Source organism: Lupinus angustifolius, chromosome LG15 (genome assembly GCF_001865875.1).
Source record: "Lupinus angustifolius cultivar Tanjil chromosome LG15, LupAngTanjil_v1.0, whole genome shotgun sequence".
NCBI lineage: Eukaryota > Viridiplantae > Streptophyta > Magnoliopsida > Fabales > Fabaceae > Lupinus > Lupinus angustifolius.
The window spans coordinates 11,375,230-11,399,879 of record NC_032023.1 but is presented as its reverse complement, the minus strand read 5'-3'; the positions used below and the strand labels follow the sequence as shown (position 1 = coordinate 11,399,879).

Genomic DNA, 24,650 nt, shown 5'->3' with positions numbered 1-24,650 from the left:
ATACTTTGAAATTCTATATTCACCTCCCGGTTTTGTTTAAAACATTTTCATTACTTGTAATTAAGAGGGTATGGCCACAGAATATCTTAAAGTTTAGATTCTAAGTGATAATGGTTGACAAATAATAAATATATTTATCATTATTATAATTGAATATTTAATATTTAGATTTAATATGTATATATCGATAATTTAAGTATTTTTTATATTCACAGTTAATCATCTACCCTATCATTTATATATTAATTATTATTAATTTTTAAATAAAAGTAATATAAATCAATAGTGAATAATGTATTGATAATGTAAAAAAATTTATACTAATAATATGTAAATTTTAAACATTTAATATTTTGGTTGTTCAATACAGTGATATTGTATACATCTAGATCATATTTCTTTATAAGATTTGTTACAACTTACAGACAATAAAAAATATATTTGGTTAATAATAACTTCAATTCATATAATTAAGAAGGAGAATAAAGTTATAACTTATAATATGACATGTGGTTTTTGAACCCCTAAACTTTAATTTTGAACCTTTTTCATTTTTCAAAGATATCAATTGATTTTGGTAAAAGAAAAAGGAGTTTAATAGTTGAAAAATTAGATTATTAACAAATGGTTTTGAAATTTAAAAATTATTTATTGAATTTGGATTCTTGTATTTGTATCCATAATTTAAAAAGTATGTGTAATTCATGCAGTCAAAATAAAATATATGATATAGTTATAACAATTCTTATAATTTATATACTGATAATTTATAGTTAGTCCATAAAACTTTTTTCCCCTCCTAACCTTGCCATTACCAATGGTACTTCTCATCTAGTTTTTTGTCGCTTCGTTTTCATGTTTTGCCCATGTTCTTCAATCAGACCGTACAATGTTGGATCCACTTGGTAGTATGGTAAGTGTTTACAAAATCCATTATGAAAACCTAAAAACATTACAATTAATGTACCTAACTACTTGAAATGAGATGGGATGGGTAACTAATTACAATAATAACTGCCATAAGTGCTGGTATGGAATACCGTTATAACAGTTGGACCCCATTCCACTTCATAGGGGATGCTCACTTATTCTAACATGGTATAAGGGCCTACCCATGTTAGATCTTATGCCTTTAAATTTTTACATGATATTAATAATTTGAGCTGCCCTATTAATAATGTCTGCCTAAATTTAAATGGGTATGAACAGTTTGTAAAAAACGACATGAATATTTGGATATTGCTCACCCTAAATATAAATGATGTCATTTGGCCACCTACTATAAAATTAAAAAAATAAAGATAATAGGAATTACATAAAATTAAAAAAAAAAAATCTTAAGATACTATCACATTTTTTAAATTAGATAAAACAATGTACAAGACCAAACAATTTAACATTACATATTAGTCAAATAGAAATCAAAACTTAACATCATAATATTCGCCCGGCAGCCTAACTTTTCAATTAGAAAAGCTCTTTAATGATTCCTTGTTGAGGAAATGGAAATGGCGGAGAATTATTGACAATGAGGCGTTTTGGGTGAAGGTAATTAATTCCAAGTAAAGTTAATTATATTAACCCCTGAGTTTTAGTGAAATTACACAAACCACCCCTCACTTTTCATTACACTAATCACCTCTGCATGAGAAATAAGTGTAATCTTTTAAACAAAAAATGTGATAAATACAACTAAGTTAAACAAAATATGATATATTGTGAAGAAAAATCCAAATAATATACAAATCAATGTATCTTTATTATTTTTTGTTACAAAATGTATCAACAATTGTAAAGAGATATTATTTAAATTGCTCTTATACTATATCGTAACGAGCCAAAAATAATAATGAGGTATCGACTAATATATTATTTACATTATCCATAATATATCATGTTTTGTTTAACTTAATGTCACATTTTTTATTCAAAAAAATACACATATTTCTCATGCAGTGGTGATCAGTGTAATGAAAGTATGAAAATTAAGGGTTTGTGTAGGTGTAGAAAAGTGATGGGTGATTTATATAATTTCTCTAAAACTCAGGGGGTGTCAGTGTAATTTACTCTTCCAAGTATGGTACTAATTTGTTTTGTTATACTCATAATTCCGCGTCCAGATGGTGGAAGGATCTGGGAAAAGTAGGCTCACTTAACGGGGTTTATGGTGGCTGGTTTACTGAGAATGTGTGGAAGGAAATCGGTGATGGTAACCAAACATTGTTTTGGCTTGATACTTGGGTGGGTCAGCAGAGTCTCAAAGAAGTTTTTCCTAGACTATTTTCTCTTGTTGTGGATAAAAGGGCATTGGTGGCTCAGAATGGTTTCTGGTCGAATGAGGTTTGGTCTTGGGAGATTCAGTGGAGAAAGAATTTATTTGGCAGACAAGAGTACTTGGCTAGAAACCTGCTTGACTTGATTCATCATCATGCGTGTAGGAAGGAGGTCTCAGATTCTTGGAGATGGAGGCTAGACACATCAGGATCCTATGTGGTTAAAACCACATACTTGGCTCAGGTGATTCATAACAACTCTACTTTAGATAATGTGTTAAAAAATGTTGGATTAGTCGTGTGCCTTCTTCAATTTGTTGTTTTGCTTGGAAACTTGTTAGACAAAGGATTCCAACCAAGGATGAGTTGTTCAAAAGGAACATCATTTGTGGGATTGATGACATGATTTGTGTTTTATGCAAGAATCAAGTAGAATCTATGGATCATTTATTTATCTCTTGTGACTTCACTATGAGTGTTTGGCATGACTTCTACTCTTGGCTTCAAACTCCGGTTAATGTTCCTGCATAAATAGTAGAATTGTTCATTCTTCATGATTCTTTTGTGTCTGGTAAAGGATTAAATCTTTGGAGAATGTTGTGGTTTGTTGTGGTGTGGTCAATTTGGTTGATGATGAATGAAGCAGTTTTCTCAGGAAAGGACCCAAACTATGTTCATATTATGGATTTGGTCCAGAATAAATCGTGAGTTTGGTTTTCATCATATGTAAACTCTTCTTCTATTTTATTTGCTAATTGGTGCATTGACCCAAAAAATTATATCAATTTAGCTAGTAAAAAGATATCTCTTTGATATTTCTCTTGTATTGGGTGTGCACCCCTTTGATCTCTCTTTGTCATCACCCCTACCACTACCACATTGTGATGGTAGTGGTAGTGGTAGGGGTTAGGGGTGTTCAAATCCAGACTGGTCCAAAACAAAAACCGCAAACCGATCCAAAGTAGACCGAAACCGCAAAAACCGAATCTATTTGGATCGTATTGGATTTATTTTTTAAGGACCGATCGGTCCGGTCCGGTCTTCGGTTTCACGTCTGGGATCCAGGCCGATCCAGACCGGACCGATATTGTTAAGTGTATCTCCTAATTTTTACTAAAGTATTCGAGATAGGCAGTGACACTACATAATCCCCAATTCCTCATTCCTAAATCCTCAATTCCTCCATTGTGATGGGGAAAAGTAAGATGTCAGTGGAAATAATTTTTTCTCATTTCACTAGAGAGATGTTGAATGTTCACTGCATAATCCTTAATTTTGTTGTTTACTTTTTGTTGTTGTGTTGCTATTTTTTTATTGATTGGATCATGGAATTGTTAAAAATGATTAGATCATTCGACTATATTGATGTTTATAATCTTACTACTAAAAGAATCAAACTTTTCTTCATTATTCTGGTTGTTATCTTGTTGGTGTTGTAGGCTGAAATAGAAGAGATTTATATGTTAATATCTAAAAAAAGACCGATCCAAACCGGACCGAAACTGCATATAATATTTGGACCGGATTGGATCGGACCGAACCAGACCGCATACTAATTATACGTTTGGATCGGATGATTTTTTGCTTAAAAACCGATCCAAATGGACCACGAACACCCCTAGTAGGGGTGATGACAATGGTGGCAAGGCAAAAATTGCATTAACGATTATGACAATGGTGGTGATAAGCAAGATTTTAAACAAATTTTTTTATAGTAGTTTTGGAAACTTCGAAAAAAATTGACATTTTGAATAATTGTGGACATCTGCAATTAATGTGGCCACAATTTTGCGACAACTCCCACAACATATCTGTTGGATTGTCGCGAATCTAAATTTAAAATCTTGATGACGAGGTAGTAGTGATAGAAATGATAATTAGAAGATTGTTGTAATAATAATAATATCGACAAAATGGTGATTCATCGAAAGAAGTCGTTGAATTACAATGCTAGGAGCTAGGGCAAATCCATATAATTGATTTCTTCATAGCTCAAATCTACTTTCGGATAGACTTCCAAACATGATAAATGAAATTCAAAGACTCAATTCCAATTGCAAAGTTCAATTTGATACCTCATTCTATGCTTCACAAAAGGACAATTTGTGGTATGACCCCATGACCCATCCTAACAAATGTTTGGACCTACTGAAGAGTGGTCAACCCCTAACCCCATTCAATACTGTAAGGGGCATGTGCCCATTATCATAATCACTCTTCGGCCTTGTTTATTTTGTGTAATCTCTCACCCCATTCTAATTCTTATATTTGTCACTACTTCCCACATGATTTTCCTCTATTCCACTCTTATTATATTCACATTTCTAATGTTTTTATTACAACTAGCTGGCAAGAACTTTAGTTTAATTATTTATGTCTCAATCTTACATAGTTACATGTGGATGTGACAGATAGACAAGCACTCAATATTCTCTTCCCCTTGGAATTTGTGTCAAACTTAATCCCAAAATTCCAACCCTTCTTTTCTCCAAACATTTAACAAAAACGAACTAATTTTTTTTAGGGTGTGATTGTCTCTTTTAATAATTGTCGCTTACATAAATCAAAATCTTGATCTTTTAGTCTTTCTAATAATCTAGTCAGGCTTTATATCACTGGATCAACATCTTGCTACTTATCACCTTAGACTTAGTAGTAGTATACTAGTATCACTATTATTCAGTACAAACAAACACTATGTTATGTAAACTCTAATATACTTATATATGAAATCCAAAGTGACACAACAAAAGAATCAATTAGATGGGAGGGGGTTCCATTTGGAAGATTGAATTATTAGTATGGTTATCTCAAGTCATTGGTGGTCTTTGTTCTAAGTCTTCCCAAGATGAACAAAATGTTGTTGTTGTGGATGTCAATAAGGAATGGCAGCATGGTTTCACAATTGCACCTCAAAAAATGGAGAGGAATGTGCAAATGCAGGAAGTTACTGATGAAGAAGATTTGTATGATGGAATTCCAAGATTTACTGATTCATTTCTTCACAAGTCTAGGTCTATAAAGTCAAGGCAAGTTGCTGTTGCAAAGGTTGGTTTCACTTTTCATTTTATACCTCTGCCTTTTGCCTTTCTATTTCCTTTATTTGAACACTCAAGGATCCAAATATATAAGCATGTCAAATTTGTATCACTAGTTATTATATTGTTTTTTTGGAATAACAATATTTTCCAGAATGATGACTAAAGATAAATATGAATGTGATATGAGTAGATAATGTTACTAATTCTTGTAATAACTGGCAAATTATATATAATTTGGAAATGGGGTTTGTAATTGGGGATTTAGAGTATGTTCATTAGTAATTAGGCATTTTAGAATTGTGTTGTTTGGTCTTGGATATCTTATTTCCAAGTTGTATTTACCATTCTAGCTTATGTTTACATTAGTCTTAACTCTTAAGATTAGGTTGCTTGTCCTGTTATGCAAGGAAGATGATTCAGCTTAAAGGCTTTGGATGCCATTGGGCTTCTACCATATAGCTTAAGCTTTTAGGCGAGTTGGTTCTAACGAAGTTTATTTGACCAAGTGGTTACGAGTCTGATCCTTGTTGTCGACATTATTCATAGCTAAAATGAATTGTGGCACATAGTAAAATGGTGCTGTGCATTTTTCATGTTTTAGGCTTATAAGGCTCTTTCTACTTCAGGTCTCAGAGGTGAGTTCACGCATCAGCCGAGTTGGTACTGTTGGATTTGTGAAGGCTGTGGAAGTTTTGGACACTCTTGGGAGCAGCATGACGAATTTAAATGCTGGCAGCGGGTTTGTTTCTGGAGCTGCAATAAAGGGGAATGAAATTTCTATCTTAGCATTTGAGGTTGCAAACACAATTGTCAAAGGTTATAATCTCCTGCAATCTCTTTCCCGAAAAAGTATTAGGCGTTTAAAAGAAGATGTGCTTCTTTCAGAGGGTGTCCAAGATTTAGTATCAAATGATGTGGATGAACTTCTAAGAATTGTTGCTGCAGACAAGAGGTAAGTATCGGATTAAGCAAAATTACTCAAGAGCTGCTTCTATTCCATCATTCCATCAACGACCAACCATTAGTCCCACTAGGTGGGGTCAGCTACATGGATTGAACGGAATTACGGAACTATAGATCTATCATAAATATCTAATGATGCCATGACTCTACATAAAATTAAAATTTCAACTGTATATGATTTTGGATTATCTTTTCAGGCGGGAGTTGAAAGTGTTTTCTGATGAGGTGATTCGTTTCGGAAATCGTTCAAAGGATCCTCAATGGCACAACTTAGAACGTTACTTTGAGAAGTAAATACATTTTACTCGTTCAATTCGTCCAGTATTTTTTCATCCCTTTAAAAAATTATTTGCCATTCATATATTTATTCTGATCTTTTTTTTTGTTGTAAATTTTAGAATTAACAAAGAATCAAATGCTCAAGGGCCGTTGAAGGATGAGACAGAATCAATAATGCATCAATTGGTGAATTTGGTTCAATATACAGCTGTAAGTGTATTCCCCATGTTACTGAAGAAAATAGTTACTATTGCTGTAGAACTGATAGTTATTGGTGAAGCTGAAAAACATGGAAATTAAAAAAGCTAATTTTTGGTTAAGTTTTTTTCGAATTTAGGAACAATTAACAAATCTTTCAATATTGTTAACCAGTAGATAGCTAGCTGGACTATCCTTTGTAGGAACTACTTTTTCAAAAAGTTCATTCCTTAAAATTTTCTAAAACATGTATTATCAGGAATTTGATTGAAATATTTTCAACTAATTACCTTATATTGTTGCATTACATATCAATTGTAAAGAGTGTTTTCTTTCTACCCCTGATTTATGCCCCTCTTCATATCTTTCATATCTATCATGGTGTAGCTCAACTCTGTGGAAATCCATAATGCTATTTCTATAATCATCTCCTTAGAATAATAACTGTAATCATGTAAAACTGATATTGGATATGCATCGAAATTCCACAATGACACGGATGTAAACAACGTGACAAATATTCATCTTCAAAGGTTTTTCTATTATCTTTCTTTGGCTGCAACCGAGTGCTTTATTAAGTCTCTGTATAAAGTGATTTTGTTGCTCCAAGCATTTGCTTTTTATTTGACATCGTATCTTTTATGTGGCATTTAACTATTGGAAACCAATTTTTCGTGGCTATAGGAATTATACCATGAACTACATGCTTTGGATAGATTTGAACAAGATTATGAGCGTGAGAGTGAAGAGGAGGATAAATGGAATGCAATTGAAAGAGGTAATTGTGGAGTATTAACCATGACATAATGTGCTACACTAAATTCATGTTTGTGACCGATAAGCTTTTTTCGTTGCCTCATTTTGATCTAATGAGGATTTATTTTCCTATTGGATTCTTTTGGTTGATGATCATTTACATAGTGGTAAATAGGTGTGGAACTTGATTGATCATGTAATTGGTTCTGAAATGTCAAGAAAGATGTATGCTAGTATTAACTAGTTTTCTATATTTTGCTTTAACTGTGTCCTATTTTGTTGTTCTGTTTTGATTGGCTTCTTGATCTTCCTTTGGTATCATTGAAATTCATCCCATTAAAGTATGTACAGTAAGATCATAGTTACCTAGAAGTTTGACATTGCAGTTTTTCTTCATATGGTCTCTTTCAAATATATATTTGACCTTCAATATCTCTCTTCATTATATAGGTAATAGCCTGGCATTCTTGAGGGTGGAAATTAAATGTCAAAAGAAACAAATTAAATATTTAAAGAAAAGATCACTCTGGTCTCGAAGTCTGGAAGAGGTAATTTCAGAGTGCTGATTTACATGTTGCATTTATATCACCCATATCTTCTGTCTCAAGATGTGTACCACACTCTATGTACCCACATCTCCGAAAGTTAATATATATTTAATTCGTATTTTACTTTTTCGACTAATAAAAAAATAAGTAGTACATAGTGGTATACACTTTGGAACGGGTGATGTGCACCCCCAGTATCTTCCTCCCTATTTTTTTAATCTTTTGTTGTTATTGTACCCTATCCACGTATAATTCCAAAGATAGAATAGAGAATTAATTCACTTATATTTATAGGCATGGGTTCATTTTATGCATAACATAAACGGAGAATTGAAAAATGTTTGGTATAATTCATAATCTAATGGATTACAGGTTATAGAGAAGCTTGTAGACATTGTCCATTTTTTGCATTTGGAGGTAAACAATGTCTTCGGCAGCGCAGGTATGTACGGATGTCCTCTCTAAATGGTTCTTGACAAATTTAAAATTTGCATTGGGAGGAAAAGAAGGTTTAGGGGGAGGGAAAACTAACTGTTTTTATTTTCATCATTTTACTGTTGAAATCAGTTTGCAATGAAGGTTTTTTTTTTTTATCGGCAATTGTTAGTATGTTAGATGTTAATATGTTAGTATTTTGTTGTGGGTGAGACTCCACCCTCAACCTCCTACACCCTACCATCAAACCACCCTTATTACTCCCATTTTTGTTGATGGTGGGACTCGAACCCACAACCTCCTGCACTCCATTCCTTACGACCGCCTTCTTCACCATCAGACCACCTTATTTTAGATAAGTTTAATGTTGTTTATTCATTGGTACTACCTGCAGATGGCTACAAACCATTAATTGGACACATCAGTAGTAGCCAAAGATTGGGCCCTGCAGGACTTGCTTTGCATTATGCAAATATAGTGCTCCAAATTGATAACCTTGTAAGTTAATCTTCGTTATTGTAATAATTTGATCATTAAATTTATTAAGAGGAACTGGACCATGAATCAGTTCTGCAGTAAAGCCAAGCATTTAAGTCCTATGAATTTGGCTGCCTTTGAATAAATTAAGCATTTAAGTTAATCTTCCCAAATTTGAATATTGCCTAGTCAGTGGGTTGTCACAGTGCACCCAATACTAAGGTGTCAATGTGTTGAGGTGATTTTCTTTGCTAATTTATTATGAACTTGCTTTGTTGCATCCCAAGTGTACTTCTAAATTGGAAAATTCTTGTACTGTGCCGTTGTTTTACTTATTTCTTGATATCCCAACATCTAAATTATAAGGTATGTTGTGCCTGGAAAAGTACAAGTCTTATTTGGCTTCCAACTATTTCTTTACTGTAGTTGAACTTCTCAACTTGTCAAAGCATAAAAAGAAATACCTTACTTTTCTTTTGATGGATTCCTCATAGTACATTCTAGTGACTGCATAACATGGCCTAATTCCTATAAGTTACACATCCGAAAAAATAATTACTTGATACATTCCCATGAGAATATCTCCTTTGCCAAGTTTGCTCCTGTCTTAATCTCTTGCGTCTCGATTGTGCTCAATATGTGTGCATGAACTGGACATTTCATGAAAGGACTCATGCTCTTGGTAGGCCCACATCTATATTTTCATGACTACTATGATGTAGAGTGCAGACAGTGTGCTTTTGTTAACATCTTTTATTTAAAATACAACGTAATTGGGAGCTGCTAAATATCTATGTATTTAGTTCAGAACACATACTTTGATCAGGCTGTGCGTGTATGTTCAAATTTGTCAGATTTAGTTATACTAATTCTCATAGTTGTTCAAATTTGTGGTAGCTAGCACCTGTTATTAAGCTCGTGCATTGAAAAGCGTTGTACTGATTCTGTGTCAAATGCTGTAAGGTAACCAGATCCAATTCCATGCCTGCAAGTTCAAGGGATTCATTATATCAAAGCTTGACTCCTAGTATAAAATCAGCTCTGCGTTCCTTATTACCGTCCTTTCATGTTAGAGAAGAGGTATGATCTTATCTGCTTCTACTTTCTATTAAAATGAGACTGAGAAAACAATGTCTGGAAAATATAAAATACAGACAATATAGAAAGGCTATCATATACCTGACAAGAAGGAAGAGTATGCAATTTCATAGTTGTCAATTAATAACTGAACTAGCCTACTAGTTAACATCAATCAGTTACCAATCGTAATCAACCACAACTAGTCCTCGATTTTATCGATCTATACTTCCTTTACGCATAAGACTTGTTGTCATACTTTCCTACATCGTTATCTCACTGCAAATATCATACATAACTAGAATACTGAGGAAGATTCTTAACAAAATCTGAAATCAACTTTCTTATACTTTCAGCTTTCTAACCAAGTTCCAACCAAATAAGAAAATCTCCCAATCAATATTTTCTTTTTCTTGTTTGTGTTCACTTTCCTCATGGTTGCAGTCTGTTTTCTGAAGCTAACTGTAGCAGATATCAAAGATGAGATAGAGAAAACATTACATTGGCTAGTTCCGATTTCTGCAAAAACAACCAAGTAAGATGACTGGCTTTTAATCAACTAGCTCTTTGCTACCCATGTCAGAAGCTTTCTTTAATCATCAGTTTTATTTACTTCATATATAAGCTAACTCTATTTCCTATTCTTTTGTTTGTTCTAAAATTGAGTCAGAGCACATCATGGTTTTGGTTGGGTAGGAGAGTGGGCAAACACAGAGTAAGTAGCAAGTCTCTGCAGCTTTTATTTTGAATCACTACCTTCTATGCTTTTCCACATATCATTTTCTGTGTTTTCAATCCTACCTTATTTCAAGCACTTCATTGGTTCTTGAAGCTCTGAGGCAGATAAGAAGACTTCGCGAACTAGTATAACGCGGATTGAAACATTCTACCATGCCGATAAAGACAAAGTAGAAAATTATATTCTTCAACTTCTCTTATGGCTTCACTGCTTGGCCATTAAAAGTAAGGCCGGCGGCAATGCTGCCAATGTGAGGTCTGCCATCAAGTCCCTGGCCGGCGCTACCTTGCAAAAGATAAACCAGCAATCTACAAATACACTACTACCATTGCTAACAATTGATGAGAAAAACATGCTGCAGAAAGTAAGAAAGAAAAAGCAAATGAGAGGGATAAGTAAAAGCTTGGACTTGGACTATGTTAAGAGTAGATTGAAGGATAACATTAGACTGACCAAGAGCAAAAGTTTGTCAACAATAAGTAATAGTAAGGAATTAACTTTTAATAAGATTTATTCTAAGCTTCATATGATTGATTTTGGTATTGATAAAGATAGAGCAATGGATGTTATAGACAGACTAGATGAGGTCAGATAATAAATTTACTAATTTTCTTGATTGCTTTTGTAATGAAATGAATAACAATTAATCACACATTTGGATAGAAGAGTTGGACTTGTGTGAAAATATATGATATTCATGTTGCAAATGTTGACTGTCAAAATATATGCAACAGCTTAGTGGAAACATTTTACTTTGAAATCTAGATCACTGACTGTTAAAATAGGTCAGGCCTGATGCATGGGTATACCTAGGAGAACTCTAAAATACACATTTTGACATCCAACCTGTAAATTATTAACTCCACCTGTAATAAAGCTAGGTCGATATTTTTAAAAAAGTTGTTGATATTACATTTTTATGTATATTTGTTTAGGCTAAAAATTAGAAAGAAACTTTTTATTATTTGAACTATGACTTAGTTCTCTTATATTTGTGTGCATTTCCAAAAAGAATAAAACTAGAGCATCCCGTCAATTTGTGATATGATAAATACATAGGTTTCTGTTTTTTTATAAATAAATAAATTTGGTCTAACACAACCTAGCCCTAAAAACTGGTGGATGTAATGGCCAAGTCAATGGTTCTTTAACTGAAGACTCTAGTCTCTAATCAACACACTAGAAGATTTTGAGCACATAAAAAATATATTTTCTCATTTTATAATTTTAGTTCTCTACATCAAAACTAATAAAAAACACTACATAAACATGACCACGAATAAACCATTCCAAAGACATCATCCCTGTGAAAGATCACTTCCCAGCTCAATGCATTCATTTTTTAGAGCAGAACATTGATAGTTACTGCATAACCAAGCCACTAACATAATGGAAATAGATACAATCATGCACACAAAAAGGCGTAAAGGCATGATCATACAAGCTTTTCTAAGAACCACATCAAGGAATTCCCCCCAAGAGATCTGCATTGTAAAGGATACACAAATAATGGCAATATCAACTAGTAACCTAAAATGAATAGAGCAGATGTACAAATCAAACACACTATCATATATACACCCATCTCATGTGTTATTTTCAATAACTTAATGCCTCTTCATCAGGTGGAATCACAGTTAAAAGGGAATACTTTACTTTGAGTGATATTTTACCCTTCTCGACTAAAAGCCGTGCTCCAGACACAACCCAGTAGCCTGGAGAGTCTTGTGGTCCTCTTGTCATTTCTGTTGTGTCAACAAACTTCAGAAGTTTAGGTGTGTGTGTTGACACCGGAGGCCCATCAGGGTATAATGCAGAGTTGATGTTTACATCACATGGGCGTGGTGGTGGTTTTTGTGCGGCAGTTGAGAAGCGAGTGCTGATCAAAGTTGAGACTATTCCGGATTTCTGGGTCAAGCCAGGAGAACCATCCCACTCAGGAGCTTTGACACGGATTGCACCGACAACTTTAGAGAAACGAAGTCTTAGAAATAGAACTTTCTTCATGCCAGAATCTCCAACTTCAAAATGAGCCCCAGTCACAACTGAGTCATCGTCGTACGATTCAACCGGGGCTGTGCAGACATGAGAGAAACTCTTCCACTGCACCTTCTCATAGTACTTGCGTTCTGAAGTGGCATCAGACAAATTCCCATCTAGCTCATCCTGAATTTGAAAGGTCTTGGGAATGGAGGAAAGGTGCTGCAAATGGATTGCCAATTGGTTGCTTCTCTTTCCTTCCAAATACAACCGAAGGCCCGTCACAGGGCTCTTCCCCACATCAACCTGTACATTAATTCAAAGAGTGTCTAAATCACCACATTAATTTTGAGAATGATAACTTCCAACAATGATTAATTGAATAAATAAAGAAAAAAAACAGATTCTTCATAATTGCATCTAACTATTGGGTAACGGAGTTTCATGGCACAAACAAGTTAACACAGTTTTATATGATAATAGAAGGTCCATTCAAGAAAAGAAATCATATGAAACATTAGTTTTTTCACTAATGTTTCACCAGATATTCTTTAACATGTAAGGAACAATTAAATCATTGAGAAAATGGTTCGTAATCTAATAGTTGATTCATGAGTTGGTGGCTATGGTTGTCACTCATCCTTCCCTTACTATTGCTGGAACAGATCAATAAACTCACATATATTTGGGAATTGGGAATAATATCTAACACTTAAGAGGAGAAGTTCTAAGTTCTTAAGTAGGCACTCCTGAAAATGTGAAACAGACTAAAGTATTGGCTAACATATCATTTCGAGCTGAAAAGGCAAAAGGATCCACACTCCAGAGGGCATATCCTATTTCTCATCTGTTCCCTAGCACTAGACATGCATGCCTATGAGCCCCAACTTAAGGTTATAATTTCTTTAACTTCAGAAGTTTCAAGTTTAAACTAACAAAAATAGAGAAAATTACATAGTGCCTCTTTGGTGGACCATATTTGTCTGCCCCTACCTTTTAATAGAAAAATAAAAGGAAACCTAACAGTATACAGGACATGTATTGAATCTAGCTGCCCACAAAATAAATAAACAAATGAATAAAGCACAAGCCAAAGATCGAAATATAACAGTAACTCATTTGGATGAAACAAAGCTTCAAATAAAACAAGGCTTACCAGTGTTGTATTTACATAAAGCTTAGGGCCCATAAAACTGAACTGCAAAGATGTATTACTCTGTAGCTTCCTGTCAGGACCAAGAGCAAGATCGCCAAATACAGGCGCCCACTGCCTTGGTATCTGGAACTCTAAAAATTGATGCAGTTCTCCAACTGGTGGTTTATCTGCAGTCCGAAGATATTGCATGGTGGTTATATTTTCTTCTTGTTTAAAAGGATGATAATTATAATTTACTACAGAACATGTTTTTTCCCCATAACTTCCGTATGCATGAACAGAGAATAGCATATATTGAATTAACTTCATATAGTAGCCACCTTCAGTTACTTTAAAACTATACCTACAACAAGGATGGAACTCTTGTTACATTTATCATATAGGTTTTAAAACCATGTCGAAGACCCTCATAAAATGCTTAAGCTATAATGTTTGCCCATGACAGTTTTGATGTCTCCAACACCACTGTCCCATCAGTTCCGAAGGACTGGAACCAAAAGGGTAGAGAATAACTTGTTGGTTTATTTTCATTTAATAGATCAATTATAGAATAAATAACACAAATTTATTTTAAATAACTGTACACATAAATATGATCAACACCATCTTTTAAATATGGATGACAAACAAACATAAAATAAAGACAACTCATCAAGAACATAACAGAAACTTTTTATCATGCAATGCTGAATATTACATCATACAAGCCAAAACTCCAGAAGCCTGAAAATATTAACTAAAAGAATACTTTTATCTGAATGAGCATGGTAAAATAATGGTGGTAGAAGCCACATCTATGGTTGATGTCTTCATAGTTACTAACTTACTATCACCAGTCAATTAGCACCACAAATAAGGGTTCAAAGTTATAATTCCATTCAAAGAATGGAGAACCTCCTCGGTCCTCACTACCGTAAGACTATCTAATGTTAATAGTGTTCATCACCTGTACTCCATTTTTGAGTAAATTTTATTTCATTACACATAATATTTTCTAAGCCAAGAGGTGATGGTTTCCTAATAAACCAATATATATATATATATATATAGCTTACAGTTAACTTTAAACAATCTTTACTGCAATAGAATTAGAATAGGTCAATTGGTTTTAGGGCCAAATGCAAATAAATGACTAAAGATGTCTTGCTTACATCGAAGATATAGATTTATGGCATGAGTTAAAAATCCACTCCCATTGATTCCATTAAGTAGAGATATAATTGGCATGAATGAAATTGAGATCACATCAGGTTGAGACAAAACAGTTTGGCACCACTCATTATGGGTTAGATCACTTTTCCCACTTCCACCTTTTCTCTTGCACATGAACTTGATATCCTGCACCTAAAAAAATTAAACAAAAGAAAAAAATAAGTGGAACAGAGTTTAATTTTGTTTTTACTTTGTTTCATCTATTTAACTAACTTAAACTTATATGGATACTGGATAGAATGATAGAACGTAGAGTTCTATCAAAGGCTGATCAAGCAAGAAAAGGATCAATAAGAATGATGTTGTAGTGTGTTAGAAAACTTAGAAATTTATCGAAAATAAGGCGTCACAGACAATCCAATCACCTGACACTCTGTCAGCATGCTACTCGACAATTTATATAATCGAAACACGAAAAAGAAATTAGGTAGTGCTGCTCCCAGTAAAACAAATATTAATAACAAGACAAATCCTGAATCCGCCATAAATTCATTTAAAAATGAAAATGTTTTTACCTGTAATTCGGAGTAGGAACGACTTTGGATGTCCACGAAACCTAGCTCATTGTCCTTCATAAACTGAGGAAAAGGGGGGGGGGGATAAAATGACGAGTTAAGATGGCTGTACATAGTAATTTAAGTATATAAAAGAAGAAGCATAAAAAAGTTGCAGAGTGGAATAGCTTTACTACACAAAATTACAAAAGAGGTCTATACCTATAAATGGAAAGCATGTTCTACTAGCAATTTTCGCTCTTGTTTTTCAAAAACACTAGTAAAGAATATGAAATTGAATTCCAAATTATTTCTTTACCACCATCTGTAATGTATGAAGTTGAAATCCAAGATTTCCTGAATTTATCTCATAATATGGAATGACAAAGTATTTTATTACCAAACAACTCTATTGTTTTAACAGCAATATACACATCCAGTAGTGGACTCTCATATCCTTTGTATTAAAGATCAGAAAATATCTTGTTATTTGATGCTTGATATTTAACGAACTTTACAATGTACAAGTCGAACTTGGACTCATCAATATCATCTGAAAATAGACTTGTTATGTTTCATTATTTTGATTCCTGTTACAGACTTACAGTTCACTTAATGGAAATGATCACTATTTACAATCCAAAAAAGAGAAAGAGATGAACAATAAATCTGAAATGGAAAGCTTCAAACCTTTTGCTTTCCATTAAATCTCCCATCATTTGTGTTATTTCGTCCAGCTCCATCAATGAAGAATTTGTCCGCCATGTCCTTCAATTTTTTCTGCACATCCGCAGGTTGCAGGGGAGAAGAGTACTGTTGCTTTGCATATACTATATCAGTTCCCCCGATTTTCACCCCAACTATAACATGGGTTCCATACTTCTCAATGAACCTAAAATGATAAGATGAAGAAAAAAATTATCCAAACATTAAAAGGAAATGGATTGAGTGCAATGACAGACAGAACAATTAACTGGGCCGGTTGAACTTGTTTTGATTACATGAGAAACTTTTTACAATCTACCACAATGCATATAGTACAAGGTTGAAGAGGCACCTCGCCAATGCAGCAGGATCCCAGGATGAGGGAACAGCTTGTTTGACATAATCACGAAGAGAAACCTGGGTTTTATCAAGTGCTACATCGTATAGTGTTATCGAGACACCATCAAAAGCGAGACTTTTGGTACTTGCTGCATCTTTCTGCCAAATTCCTGAAAACTCAAACGCATCATTGAAATGACCTGTTGGAATCTTACCAGAAAGCGAGAGGTCTTGGTTGAAATGCTCCGACATCTACATGAAAACAAACCATTCTTCAACAAACAATAGTCCACATAACAATAACAACACATGACCCAAAACCTTCCACCACAAGAACAACACAGAAAACTAAACCAAAAAAATTTAACTAAAAATATTTTGTCAACCAATATAACCTACATGATCTAAAACTTACAAAAGGAACACACTTTGAAGTTTAAAGTAGCGAGTAAATTACCAACTTAGTTCCTGGAATTATTCTCCATATACATTTTAGTCCGAAAACTAATTATTGTGTAACTTAGTCTTCAAATTTATAAAACTTATATCAGCTTGCTCCTTATTATATTACTTGACTTTGTCCATAAGAATCACTAAGTTTCATACAGGTTTGATAAATTCAATGACTAACTTGTACAAGGACCCACACCATTGTACAACAAATCTCGACAAGCTTCCAACTTTACTTTTTTATGGAGCATAGTGCACGCACTTCACGTTATAAAAATCAAAGTTGTCCGGAAGTTGTCGATATTTCTTCAAGTGGAAAATAATTTCAAGCACAAGTTTACTAATTTGCCCTTTTAAGTATGAGAACAAACTTAATTGCATAAACGAAGTAAAAAGAAAAACTTTTGCCCCTTTGTGAAATTAGGCAGCAACACTTTCTTTTTTGAGAACCTTGAAAGGTTTAACTTCTCCTGAAACCTTATTTCAGCTCATTTTTTTCTTCTCAATACAAACAATTTTAGTAAAACCCATACCAAACAAGCATATAAACATCATAAGGAAAAACAATTACATAAAAAAACGCTTTTTTATAAGGAAAAAACATAAACAAACAAGTCCTATCCATAGTTCACAAAAATTGAAGCAACCCCAACAACTAGTTAGTGAAAAAAAATGATAATACCTGCTGAAAAGTAAGAACATCGGAGCATAATCTAGTACGGTCACCTTTATCACACTTAATAGATTTAGGAACATTCGAAATTGAAACTGGACCTGGTAGATCAAGATTACGCACGTGATCATCGTCAATAGAAATCAACCTAGAGTCACGTGAGTAATTCTTGCAGTGTCTGAGTCTAAGAGCGTTGCATAGATCAAAACCTAACCCTATTGATTTCACTGCACCTTCTAATGCTTCTCTTGCATTTATTCCCTTTTTCTTCATTGACATGTTTTGTGTTTATTCCTTTTTGTTTTGATTTAAATAAGTTGAATTCTGAGAAGTGGAAAATCAATGGAGAAAGCAAAATTGGATAGAGATGTTGAGAAATGAAGAAAAAAGTATAGAGAGTGAATAAATGGTTTTGTTTTGTTTTGTTTTGTTTCTAAATATTTTATTCATTGTTATGTTTGTGTGTTCTGAGAACATGCAAATTGTGAAGACTTTGAATATGGAAGAATGGTCAAATAAGTCAGGTTTTCAACTTAGAAATTTTAATTGTTTTTAGTTGGATAATTTTGAAAATTAATTTACTATGAAGAATTAAGTAATTAATAAATAAAGTGTAGCAGCTCTATTCTTTTGGGAATTCTAGATACCCAAGTTAGGTTGGTGGTGATATAAGACAAAGAAATTGAGTATTGGAGAATGATTTTAGTATGAGAAAAAAATGGATGTATCAAATGTCGTATGATATCTTTATATTATTATTGTATTATTATTATTCACTTTTGTATTTATTGACTATTAAATAAAAGTATGATTTAATAGATATACTGATAGTGTAAGTGCTTTTTACATGGTCACCAAATCACCACACTATTGATTTATCAATTATAATTGACTCTCAAATAAAAGTAATATAAATGAAAAGTAAATGATATGTTGACGGTATAAAAACACTTAAATTATTAATGCACAACTTTTAAAAACAAATAGTAAATGATATATTGACTGTACTTTATATTATCAATGCATATATATTACACTTTTTCAGTGTATATCTGGCAGCCATTATCAATCTTGCATGTACTTGAAAAGTTAAAATTATTTATGGGTTGACCTTGGTTTCATTAGAATAAAATAACAAATTTGATTTCATTTTAAAATTGTTTTGTAATGTATAGTAATTTTGTCTAAATCCCATGTATCCTCTATGAGGCAATAGCATGTTGAATTGGTGCTTCCATCTAAAAATTCATTCATAAGACTGGAATTCAAACATATACTGTTTAACTTATATGGAATTTGTAGTTTTGCTCACGCTTTTTATTGTTGATTATTTATTTGCTTTTATTAAAATACAATCATTAAGCATCTTAAAGAATTTAAAAAATATTTTAATAAATAAATATTATTTAATAATTAGTAAACAAGTGATATGCTGTGATGATGATAATGGTAAGGGGTAGCATTGACATAATATAGTAGTTAGTGAACGCGATATTGGTGGTGGGTAATGACATCAATGAACAAATAACAAATAATTATGATAATGATCATGATAATAATAATGATGGAAATGACAATAATGACAAAAGTGATAATAAATATAGAGGTGAAATATTATCTTATTGTACTTGTTTTTTACTCCTACCTCATAAAATTAAAAATATACTATGTGAGTAAGATGTGATAAATAAGATAAACAATTATATCGTTGCTATTAGCTTACCTAACTCAAAATTTATAATAGAATAATATAGTTTATTTTATATCTTCACTATTCACTAATTGATAAGCTTTAGAATAGTAATCTAATATTTAATTTATTTTATTGTCTCATAGGCATGTGAAATATATTGACTAATACTATTACCTACAATTTAGTGAAGGCTATGTGTGAACATTAAACCAAACCAAGTCAACTAGTACCGCGGCGGCGGCGCGTATGACCTTGTTCCATTGGTTTTACTCGCTTTTATTCTAATCAACAAAACTAAAACCAATGAATAAAATGTTTAATGCTTATGTATTATTTACTTATATTATTTATATTTAAAAGTAAATAAAAATGAATATAGATGATATAATAAAAATGTAAAAAAATATATAATATTAGTACATATTTCTTGTTACATATTTCTTTTCGCATAAATTATCAATATCTTCTGACATGTAAATTGTAATATGTTTTGTAGGGAACCGGGGAGTTTAAAATAATTTCACTTGACATAGCATGTCTTCTTGTGTTTGTCTTTTCTTCCACAATAATTAATGCTCATTTGATTTTTTGTTTATTATTCTAAGAAGTTTTTTTGTTTTTTTAGTTTTTCTTTTCAATCTTTGAACCATCATTCTTCAAGCAAATCTATCCATTTTTACCTTTTTCTTTACTAATTTTTTTGAAGACATCCAGTTTACTTTTTGATTTTTAAAAAAGTTATTTGAATAATTTGTCTTCAGAGTGTTGCAATATGTCAAGTGTCTATAAGATACACAATAAATTCTCTGTGTTAGCAAAGTAAGTCTAATGTATATAAGTTGTATACCTTGTGATAATATGTACTTGATTATAATGCATATATATATATATATATATATATATATATATATATATATAATCTAAGAGCTAGTGTAGAAATAGGTAGCAATATCAGCTCAACTTTTAAATATGCTTATAGGTACATTTAAATATGTCATGCCTATGCTTATAGGCACTTTTAAATATGCTTATAGGATGAGACTCGTATATATTATATAATGACTATGTTTAGGGCAGATTTTGGTTTATTTCATATATGAAAAATAGGTCATTTTATATTAAAAATTACTTTATGTATTGTTAATTTGTTACTGTAAAGATTTATGTTAATACATTATTTAATTATTTGTATTAATTTTTTTCAAGTATATGTGAAAAATAGTTATGTTGTTACATATTAATTTAAGTCATGTGAAACTTTGACTTTATCATATGGATCAATACTTGTCTCCTTTCTAATTTGCTAGCTAGATGTGTGACTTTATGAATGATTGTTTGACCTGCTTTTAAACTTTTTATTTTTTCAATTAATGTCTCTTTCAAACTCATATACATCTAAATATTTTAATTTTTCGAATATATAATTATAAACTAATTAAATTTATACTTTTTGTAAAAGTATATGTCAATTTAGTATTATTATAAAAAATATTTATTTACCAATAGAGAATTGATTCAACTCAGGTACAAATATATAAGATCAAAATCTAATATTTGATTCTTGCAACATTTTATTAGCATGACCAACCATATAAAGAATGTATTAGTTTTACTCATGTGGGGAGATAAATCATTAAGACAAAAAATATTTATCATATATAGTATTTTACAGTATTACTTCTTAAAATCTTATTAAATATTACTTATAATCATAAATCTGTAAGGCCTACTTCTCAAGAAAATAAAAACGAAAAAAAATATAAAACCGACCCAATTTGTTTCTTGTGCTTTTCTTGGGTTAAAATCCCTTTATTTTATTACTAAGAAAGAATAGTCCCTAAAATCATGAATGAGTTCAAATCGTTGCACATGGGTTCGGCCCTTTTTTCATCCCTTCCTTATCTTCCCATCTTCTTATATAGTCTTTTATTTTATGTGCCTACCCCTACTTACTAAGAATGGGACATATACACTTCACTTGCATGTTGGATGTATTTTAATTTTACAAGCTATTGTATTCACATTTCGTTAACCAGGTCTTCATAATGTTTTCAATTTTCATTTTCTAAGTTGGCAAAACTAGTAATTCTCTCACTATTTTTCTGTATTTCAAGTTCCTTTTAATTTTATTTTAGTCCTATTAATACAATTTTGCTCATAACTTTCTCTATTTTCAACTGAAACTCATAATTTTGGTGTAATTGAGTTTAAAATATAAAGTTGGTCAAAATCTTTCTACTAATTTTATGAAATTACACTATTAAAAATATATTTTAGACTACAAATCTAATGAAAAAGAACTTATAAGACCAGTTGATACATAAAATAACTTCAATAATAAATTTGAAAACAAAAAATAACTAACAGAACCTATTTGAAACATAAAAGATTTATATGACCAACTTGAAATAAAAAAATAACTTGAATTGCAAATAAGATAATGGTATTTACAAGCAGCCCAACAAGCCACTGATTCTATTGGTATGGGCAATGACTTAACTAAAGATATATTTTCGAGACCTGCCACCAAGAGGGGTTCATGGTTGACCCTACTTACCATTGAACAGCACCATCGTTCTCTAGTGATTACAATGTCCCCAACTTGTATAAATTATAGGCCACATGACCAACTTGTACTACATTTTTCTCATTCTATTTCCACTTTCTTTGGCTCTTGTCGTGTTTCTCAAAAGCCGCCATTGAGTTAAGAGTGGTGAAACTTATACAAACACTTCTATGAAGATGGATTTGGATTTATCAATCATAAGATATGATACAAGCATTAAATTTGGATTTAATCCATCAAGTTGAAGATTGGTCAATTATACTTCAGATTACTTACAAGTCAATGTTAGGTGTTAACTCATTTGCCCGTTAAAATAGTCTCATCTTAAAGATTCTTCTTATTACTATGTAAAGGATGTTCGGAATTCTGTTAATATTCTAAAGAGAAATTCAATACTTTTTACAGTATTAAGAGGACCTTTTTATCACCTTTTTTTTCTTTTCATTTTTATCAATGCCCCACTTGTGAAAAGTGGAAAATCAGGATAATCCTATATTTCCTGAAATATGCTCACATCTAATATATTAGCAATTTAGCATTGACAATGATACTACCCAATGCTATTAATACCATACGGATTAGGGTACTCATATATTAGTATAATGGTTCAAATGGTGGTTCACTACTTAAACCGCATATCATTAAAATTAGATATACATATATAATATATTAATATATTAATATTAATGTAGAAAAATCAATAAAAAACCAATATTTTTCACTAAAAAATTAAAATTAAATAAAAACCGGCTAGTATGACCGGTACGGTTCAATTGAAAACCGACGAGTATGACTAGTTTTGACTGGTATGATTGCATAACCGGTATAATTATTGTACTATGCCGGCATTGGGACCGTTTACCGGTTGAACAGACCAACATGAACCGATTTTTACAACATGGGATACTACCAATAGTATTCTCTCACCATTTGAATAAGGACATTTTTGGGGTGTGTGACTACTCCTCCCAATAAGTGTCGCTCACAGGAATCGAACCATTGAGTTTTTGGTCATCCTGACAATCTATCGGGGCCTTATATTGGTTAGCATCTATAGTCTATGGTGCAACAAGTGTGCCATATTTGCTAGTTCCTTGAATTCTCCGAAAAAAAGAAGAAACATTAAAACTCAAAATATCTGAACTATTTTTGATAAATACTTAAAGGGTTACTATAACATATAATCCAAAATTTTGTATGCAACTAAGAATCATTGAGCATTATACCAAAAGCAGTAATACATGAAGGTTATAACAATCCCCCAATATGTATTTACAATTTCAAATAAATATTGCTAACTTACATGTAAACATGATCATATGACCTCCTTTTCAAGTTTCAAAACCGCCATGAAAGCTTCTTGAGGCACATCAACCTTACCAATAGACTTCATCCTTTTCTTTCCTTCAGCCTGGTTAAAGAAAGATTCAAAATAAGTAAAATTTGGAATGAGAACATCAACTGAATATAAGAATTTTTTGTTAGGATAGAAGGGTAGTCAGAGAAGGTTTTGTTAGATAAATAAGGGGAAGAAGGGTACAAAGGGGACATTCAGAGAATTGAAGTATGTGTGAAAGGGAAAACCCTTGGTGAAGGGAAACCCTGAGAGGATATCACTATACTCATTTCCTTCATTTTCTTTTTTTCTATTTCCATTGTGGGTTCCACACAATTTCACATTTCCATTGTTAATGCAAATAAAAACTATTTCCATTGTTAATGCAAAGTAGTAATAGTGTTGAGCTGAACACAACTACCAATATAAACCTATTTCATTGTAAACTACGGATTTACACACTCTCCTCATTTTGTTCATTTTCTTTTTCTCTATTTCCATTGTGGTTCCTCACAATGTCAATTTTCACTGTTAATAAAAGTAAAAAACCATTTCCATTGTTGATGCCACATAGACATAGTAATACTATTGAGCTGAATACAACCAACAATATAAACATATTTCATTGTAAACTACAGATTTACATAACATGATAGCCCTCTTGATAACCTCAATAAAATAAAATATGAATTGTAAACTTAAGCTGCACCGTACCTGTTTCCTAAGCAATTTCTTTTTTCTTGTAATGTCTCCACCTAAAAGAATGACATTTAAATTAATTGAAAAGAAGCAACCAGGCAACCAAAACAAGAAAATGAAATTAAGGTGAAAAGGAACATGATGGTTGTACAAAAAATAGTTCAGAGTTTCTAAATAGCTACATGGAAGAAGGAATATTCTTTTTTAGAACAAACCGATAGGGACATGAAATCTTTTCAAATAATGGGGAAAACCCAAAAATGTTAGACTTAAGACAGAATCACAACCCAAAAACTATTTAAACCTGCTGCATAAATAATGGTTTGTAAATAACTAAATATATTTGAGCAAGTTTATGCAAGACCCATAAGGTTTTGCCACTTGTCTTACCATAGCATTTGGCTAATACATCCTTCCTTATTGCAGATATAGTTTCACTAGCAATCACTTTTGACCCTATGGTTGCCTAAAACAGAGAAAACAAGCATATTTATTGTGGTTAGTTTAATGACAACGCACAATTAAAGCAAATCTTCATAAAAGTATCAGAGGGGGGGGGGG

At 32.2% G+C, this 24,650-nt stretch overlaps 3 protein-coding genes across 3 annotated transcripts in view; 1 reads left to right on the top strand and 2 right to left on the bottom strand.

Moving 5' to 3' along the window:
- On the top strand, positions 4,914–11,440 carry LOC109328002. Its single transcript, XM_019561225.1, has 12 exons — positions 4,914–5,321; positions 5,941–6,266; positions 6,475–6,567; positions 6,676–6,766; positions 7,439–7,532; positions 7,961–8,058; positions 8,431–8,500; positions 8,888–8,991; positions 9,934–10,050; positions 10,506–10,582; positions 10,718–10,762; positions 10,880–11,440. Exons 1-12 carry the CDS (start codon positions 5,037–5,039, stop codon positions 11,379–11,381), a joined length of 1,902 nt encoding a protein of 633 aa, XP_019416770.1. The 5' UTR covers positions 4,914–5,036; the 3' UTR covers positions 11,382–11,440.
- On the bottom strand, positions 12,092–18,203 carry LOC109328003 (MACPF domain-containing protein At4g24290-like). The gene is made up of 7 exons (XM_019561226.1): positions 17,805–18,203; positions 16,686–16,924; positions 16,319–16,520; positions 15,650–15,712; positions 15,074–15,266; positions 13,923–14,089; positions 12,092–13,072 (listed from the first exon to the last, which is right to left on the bottom strand). Exons 1-7 carry the CDS (start codon positions 18,072–18,074, stop codon positions 12,386–12,388), a joined length of 1,821 nt encoding a protein of 606 aa, XP_019416771.1. The 5' UTR covers positions 18,075–18,203; the 3' UTR covers positions 12,092–12,385.
- The window catches only part of LOC109328001 (translation factor GUF1 homolog, chloroplastic), a 10,755-nt gene continuing 9,294 nt past the window's right edge, over positions 23,190–24,650 (bottom strand). Inside the window, exons 20-22 of the mRNA XM_019561224.1 lie at positions 24,480–24,555; positions 24,105–24,145; positions 23,190–23,465 (exon numbers count right to left, since the gene is read on the bottom strand). Coding sequence (XP_019416769.1) covers positions 23,370–23,465; positions 24,105–24,145; positions 24,480–24,555 — 213 coding nt within the window. The 3' untranslated portion in view covers positions 23,190–23,369. The remainder of the gene's footprint in view (positions 23,466–24,104; positions 24,146–24,479; positions 24,556–24,650) is intronic.

Coding starts and splice junctions, on each gene's coding strand:
- LOC109328002 (XM_019561225.1), top strand. CDS start 5,037: ATGGGAGGGGGTTCCATTTGGAAGATTGAATTATTAGTATGGTTATCT. Junction 6,267..6,474: donor ATTGTTGCTGCAGACAAGAG/GTAAGTATCGGA, acceptor TTATCTTTTCAG/GCGGGAGTTGAAAGTGTTTT. Junction 6,767..7,438: donor ATTTGGTTCAATATACAGCT/GTAAGTGTATTC, acceptor TCGTGGCTATAG/GAATTATACCATGAACTACA.
- LOC109328003 (XM_019561226.1), bottom strand. CDS start 18,074: ATGTCAATGAAGAAAAAGGGAATAAATGCAAGAGAAGCATTAGAAGGT. Junction 14,090..15,073: donor CATAAATCTATATCTTCGAT/GTAAGCAAGACA, acceptor TTCGGACTGCAG/ATAAACCACCAGTTGGAGAA. Junction 13,073..13,922: donor TTTATGTAAATACAACACTG/GTAAGCCTTGTT, acceptor ATTAATGTACAG/GTTGATGTGGGGAAGAGCCC.